Below are 6,036 nucleotides of genomic sequence, written 5' to 3' on the forward strand. Positions count from 1 at the left end.
ATGGACTAATCGGAGATCTAAAGATACAATCTCTACTGTGCATCAATGGCGGCCCGCTGGATCTCAAAAAGAGAGATTCAATAAAAATATATATAAATTTAATGGCAAATGGGATAAACCCATAAAAAAGGACAGATCTGGTGTCGAAGTAAATGTTATTGGGGCCATTGAATTTAATGTTTCAGAACCCTAAAATGGCAGCCATTTTAAAAATTCAAGATGGTTGGCATAAATAAAATTCTAGTATAATTCCACATTTCCTTTATGAAAAAATGTAAATTTGGGTCTAATCATATGATTTTGAGCTCTCTGAGTCCAAAAAACATGGTTTAAATTGCACTTCTCAATCAAAAATGGTAAACAACTTGGTGTGTACTCATATTATAAGCATGGTTTCAAAAAGCAGGGGTGGCAGCCATTTTGAAATTCAAAATGGCCGCCACAAAAATCTTTGAAAATCAAATATTTTTCTTTTATAATTCTACTTCTCGATTTATTGGACTCTACGAGTACCGTATAATATAAAAACTCTGTAAACTTACTGGAATAATTCAAAATGATTAACACAATGACGTTGATATTCCATCTTTCTCGTCATCAGAAGACGTATCCTCAATTGTTTTGTCAATTGATCTGCAAGTATAATATCTCTTGGCAGGTTTAGCTCATTGTTTCTCTCTGCATATTACACAATATCCACTCACAGCTTATCGGTTATGTATGCTATGTAGTTGACCCGTTTAATGATTTATTATCATTGTATATAAACATTAATACAAACTTGCAAGATTTTCTATGTTTGAGTGGGTAAGAGCAATAGAATTTCCACAGCACAAAAACAAAATATTTGATTTTTGACAATTTTTGTGGCAGCCATCTTGAATTTCAAAAGCTTTGCTTTATGAAACCATGTTTATTAGAATCAGAGAGCACAATGACATGATTAGACACAAATTAACCATTTTTGATTGAGAAGTGGAATTATAGAAATAAAATATTTGTTTTTCAACGATTTTTTGGCGGCCAACTTGTGGTTGCCATCCGAACTTTTTAAAACCATGCTTATTAAAAATGAAAGGGAACAATAACATATGATTAGATTCAAATCTACCACTTTAAATTGAGGAGGAGTGGAATTACACTGAAATTACCAATTTTTTACAATTTTTACAGCGGCCATTTTGAATTTTGAAATGTCTGCCATTCTAGGTTTAGAAACATGTTTCATTAAATGCAATGACCCCAATGACATATACGTAGACACCAGATTTGCCTTTTTCATTGAATATAAGTTATGAGCCAATATCTAGGAAAAAAAAGTGTTCCGCCCTTTTTCTGAAGCTCACTGCCCCCCCCCCCCCCCACCACTCAAAATTTTTATTTATACCCCAGTGAAGCTAAATTAGTAGAGAAACCTTGGTCCCCGAAAAATTATCATGGGGCCCTGATGTTCAATACTAATGTATATTAGCTATGTCTTTATTCTCCAATCATGTGTGCCGATTGCCTGTCGCAACATGTGATTTGTTTATTTTCTAAAAGTACTTACAGTTTGTTTCTATCTCATGTATTATCTAGTATGAGATACTATCTGCAGTATCATATCGAAAAATACACTGTGTATTCTACAAATTACTATTGCTGCTCAGGTTGGGCCGAAGACGCGTCTAATAATTGTACAATCCGTAAGTCTGTAAAGTCTTATCTGTAATTAACTTAATGCTTAACAAAATTGTCCATTTGACTATTAGACAGTATAATCCAGTATAATCCGTTATGTTTCTGCATTGTAATTTATGTTGTTTTACTCGACTAACACTATTCTTTATTTGGATGTATAAACAAGCTATCTGTAATCCGGATTGTGGTATTGGAGGGACATGCATCCGACCTAACGTATGTTCTTGTAATCCTGGATTTATCAGGCCAACGTGTGCAGGTAAGAGTGATATACCTTGAAATAACAACATTTAAAACAAATTATTACTTATACAAAAACAATATCAGGATTTCAAAGAAAACCAACGATTTATAGGCATATGCCAGAATACAGTCTTGACATCCTAATATATTTACATATTGAGGTTTAACATATTATTTTGTATCAATCGTTTTCAGATAAAAACGAATGTTTGGAGAACTATGGGGGATGTAACCGAACCACTGAAAGTTGTGTCAACACTGACGGTAGTTTCTATTGCGATTGTTTCACGGGGTTCGCTAGGAACAGTAGCACCGGGATTTGTCAACGTAAGAAATGTTATTTGATTATTACTTGAAACAAATATGTCAACATATAATGTATATATATATATATATAATCACATCTAGATGTGTATAAGAGACAGCAGGGGTTTCTCTTTATGCCTCATATATATATATATATATATATATATATATATATATCATGATACTGTATAATAATAGAAATAAACTGTCTTGCTGTATATGTAAATAAATGTTAAACCTAAAAGAAGAGGAATCCGCTAGTGTGAAAACAAGAAAAAAATAGGTTCCCCAAATCGGCATTCGAACCCGGGACCTTTAATGCAGACGCCTTAACCAACTAGGACATTGATGCTTTGTTGGGAATTCAAATCCGATTAAAAACTGTTCTTCTGGTCATGGTTCTGTAAAATTATAGCTGGATTATTTTTTTTCATTTTAATTAGAACCAACAGGGATAATAATAATAATAATAAATATTACCTCAGTGACGTTTCTTGTCCAATCAGGTACATTTCCTCAAACGGATTATATGTTGGGATTGGTCTTATCCGGGCGTTGATGTTTAGTACGCCTTCTAACGTCCGATGTTTGACAGTAGCACGTTCCCCTATATGGAAAAATAAAGTTAATGTTGAGTGATGAAAAAGTATAATGGCAGGTTAAAATCAAATCCGACAAAGAAATACAAAGGAAAATTAATTAAAGTGCTTGGAAAGCTTCATAATGAAAAGAAGATTAGTTATAGTCTTATAGTCAAAAACTGAAGTTATACCCTACAGCAGAATTGACTCCAAGAATTTATTGCCTGCCGAAAATTCATAAAGAAAATTGGCCGTTGAGACCAATGGTCGACAATATAAACAGCGTTTATTACAATGCCTCCAAGTTCTTAGCGATGAAACCATTGGTGGGGCAAACACAGTTTCATGTCACAAATTCGAAGCAGATGGCTAAAGAATTAAAGGATATTGTGGTGAGTGAATACGACACAATGGTATCTTTTGATGTGATTTCCCTTTTCACAAAAGCTCCCATAGAACAGGCTTTAAGATTGGTAAACTCTACTGTCGGACTCAACACTACCACAGAGAACGAATTTAAACGTGGAAAGCATTATGGACCTACTCACACAGGTGATCAACGCAACATATTTCTCCTTCAAGAACAATATATATATTCAACATGAATGAATCGCAATGGGATTACCAGTTAGCCCCTAATCGCAAATATATACCTTAAATGGTTAGAGCAGACAGCAATAAAAAAAAATGCATCTGAACATATCAAACCCAAGTATTGGAAGAGATATGTGAACGATATTTTTGCAATAATTCCTCGTGATGCTGATAAGGCACTAAACGACCATTTAAATTCAATCGATACAACTGGTAACATAAAATTTACCACTGAACTAATGACGAATAATACGATCGCTTTCCTTGATATGCAAATTGTAAAGCGTCAGAACGGCAGTCTATCGACAAAAATATACCGTAAACCAACACATACTGAACAATACTTGAATTTTCTCTCAAATCACCCCCTGGAACATAAATTAAGTGTTGTAGAAACGTTGATAGATAGAGCAAAAGTAGTAGCCAGTGAACAAAATGAAAAGCAGAAAGAAATACGGTAAACCACATGAAAACAGTACTTGGTAATTGTAATTACTCAAAATGGACTAATAACAGAGTAATCAAGAGAAGAAAGGAGGAAAAACAAAAGGCGATTTCCGGAATTAAGGAGGATAAGCAAAGACAGTGTTGGTTTGCTATACATAAAAGGGCTATCTGAGAAAATTAGAAGAATAGTGCATCAGTAGAAAGCAAATGCATTCTTCATTTCTATTAATAAAATCAAACAAGGCCATCCGAAAGACAAAATAAAAAAAGAAGATAACTGTGACCTCATGGTCTAGTTTAATCATGCTATCAAATGGGATGTTAAAATTTGGGAAAAAGAAAGTAAATCAGAAAAAAGGAAAATAAAATAAGTCATTTTCATAAGAAAACAACTTAAAAACATGAACAGAGATGAATTCTATAAACAAACTGACGGCGTTTCAATGGGCTCACCCGTTGGACCAGTTTTAGCCGATATTTTAACGACTGAACACTGAACTAGAAGAGTCTATTGTTCCTAAACTTATAGAATCAGGTATTATTAAGTTTTATACTCGTTTTGTTGACGACACACTATTTCTAGCTAAGCCTAATGATTTTTATCACATCCTACGTCACTTAACGCTTTTCACAAACAGATTAATTTTAAATTTGAATAATTTGAAATCAGTGATATAGTACATTTTCTGAATTTACAATTTGACAACCGTGTAAAAATACACATACAGGTCAATATATCATCATGATAGCTTTGCCAGATGGAATCATAAGATTTCTTGGATTCGTAGTTTAGTTTCAAGAGCCCACAAACAGTGTTCTCCCGATAAACTTCAAGCTGAACTTTGTAATATTAGAAAAGTTATGTCATGGAATGGGTATCCTTTAAAAGTTGTTAACCATGTTCTCAATAATTTAAATGAACCTAAATGTATACATAGGCCTACTGACTCGATAGCTTGATTAAGATTTGGGTTAGATTGCCTTATCTAGGAAAGGCAGGTGAATCCCTTTTACGTGGATGCTTAAACAAAGTAAAGAAACATTTAGTTAAAGAGGTAAAATTCATAACATTATGGCAGTACAAAAATGTCTCATTTTATATCTACTAAAGATCAAACCACTAAGGTATATAGGAGCTTTGTTGTTTATGATTTTAAATGTCCAGGTTGTAATAGTGATTATATTGGTAAGACAGATATAATGCTTAATAACTAGACTTAAAGAACATTCTTCACGATCTGATAGTGATATAAATGATAATATACACAATTGTGAGGCATTCCAATATGTTTTAGGTTTACAAGGTACACTTGAAAATGATAATGTAGCCTGTAATGTAAGTAATATATTAGGTTTAATATTTTCTAATACTAACATTATTGACAGTTCGCAAAATTGGTCTATACTATTGTTTAAAAAAGCGTTTGCTATACGTAGGCTACACCTAATGTATAGTACATACTTAACAAGTTTTTGTAGGTACATTTGATCAGTAGAGTAAGAATGCTTTGATCTTTTGTTTAAATCACTGCTATGTCACCTACTAGAGGTAATGTTTTGATTGGTTAAACACTTTTGGTACTAGTGCATATAAGCTTGCTAATATGGATATTTTTTTCATTCCTGATGATGACATAATTAATGTCGAAATATTGAATCCCAACACGATGGCGTGCATTTCATATTATACTATCTTATCTGAGATTAATCAGTGGACCTTTCAGAGATATAGGGGGTATGAACTTTCGCAAATTTATGAAAACTTAATCAAAAAAGCAAAGGGAGGGGGCCGAGAGAACGTGCTACCGTCAAACACCGGACGTTAGAGGGCGTAACTAAACATCAACGCCTGGATAAGACCAATCCCAACATGTACCGTAATCAGTCTGAGGAAAGGTACCTGATTGGACCAGAAACGTCACTGAGGTAATATTGGTTCTAATAAAAATGAAAAAATAATCCAGTTGTTCTTCTGTTGCTTCATTTTTAAAAATTACTTAAAACTCACATTTTCCATCATTAACGTGCACAGCTCCTTTGATAATTCAACTCGATCGTTTAAGTGACGCTTTATAAATTTTTATATTAGTATTATTATCAAAGCAACTAATTCTTCACACTCATGCGCATGCGCAGTAAGACAGTACAATCACTTGATACATGGCAAATAACAGATATCAAAATG

General features: G+C 33.3%; 1 protein-coding gene across 1 annotated transcript in view; it reads left to right on the top strand.

Annotated features, from left to right (window-relative positions):
• Nucleotides 1-1,579: 1,579 nt before the first annotated feature.
• LOC117125347 (fibrillin-1-like) overlaps nucleotides 1,580-6,036 on the top strand; it is a 14,978-nt gene continuing 10,521 nt past the window's right edge. Inside the window, exons 1-3 of the mRNA XM_033271825.1 lie at nucleotides 1,580-1,685; nucleotides 1,847-1,939; nucleotides 2,119-2,250. Coding sequence (XP_033127716.1) covers nucleotides 1,580-1,685; nucleotides 1,847-1,939; nucleotides 2,119-2,250 — 331 coding nt within the window. The remainder of the gene's footprint in view (nucleotides 1,686-1,846; nucleotides 1,940-2,118; nucleotides 2,251-6,036) is intronic.

This window comes from Anneissia japonica, unplaced genomic scaffold (assembly GCF_011630105.1).
Source record: "Anneissia japonica isolate Jap-2015-1 unplaced genomic scaffold, ASM1163010v1 scaffold315_len769609_cov171, whole genome shotgun sequence".
In the NCBI taxonomy this organism is placed as follows: domain Eukaryota; kingdom Metazoa; phylum Echinodermata; class Crinoidea; order Comatulida; family Comatulidae; genus Anneissia; species Anneissia japonica.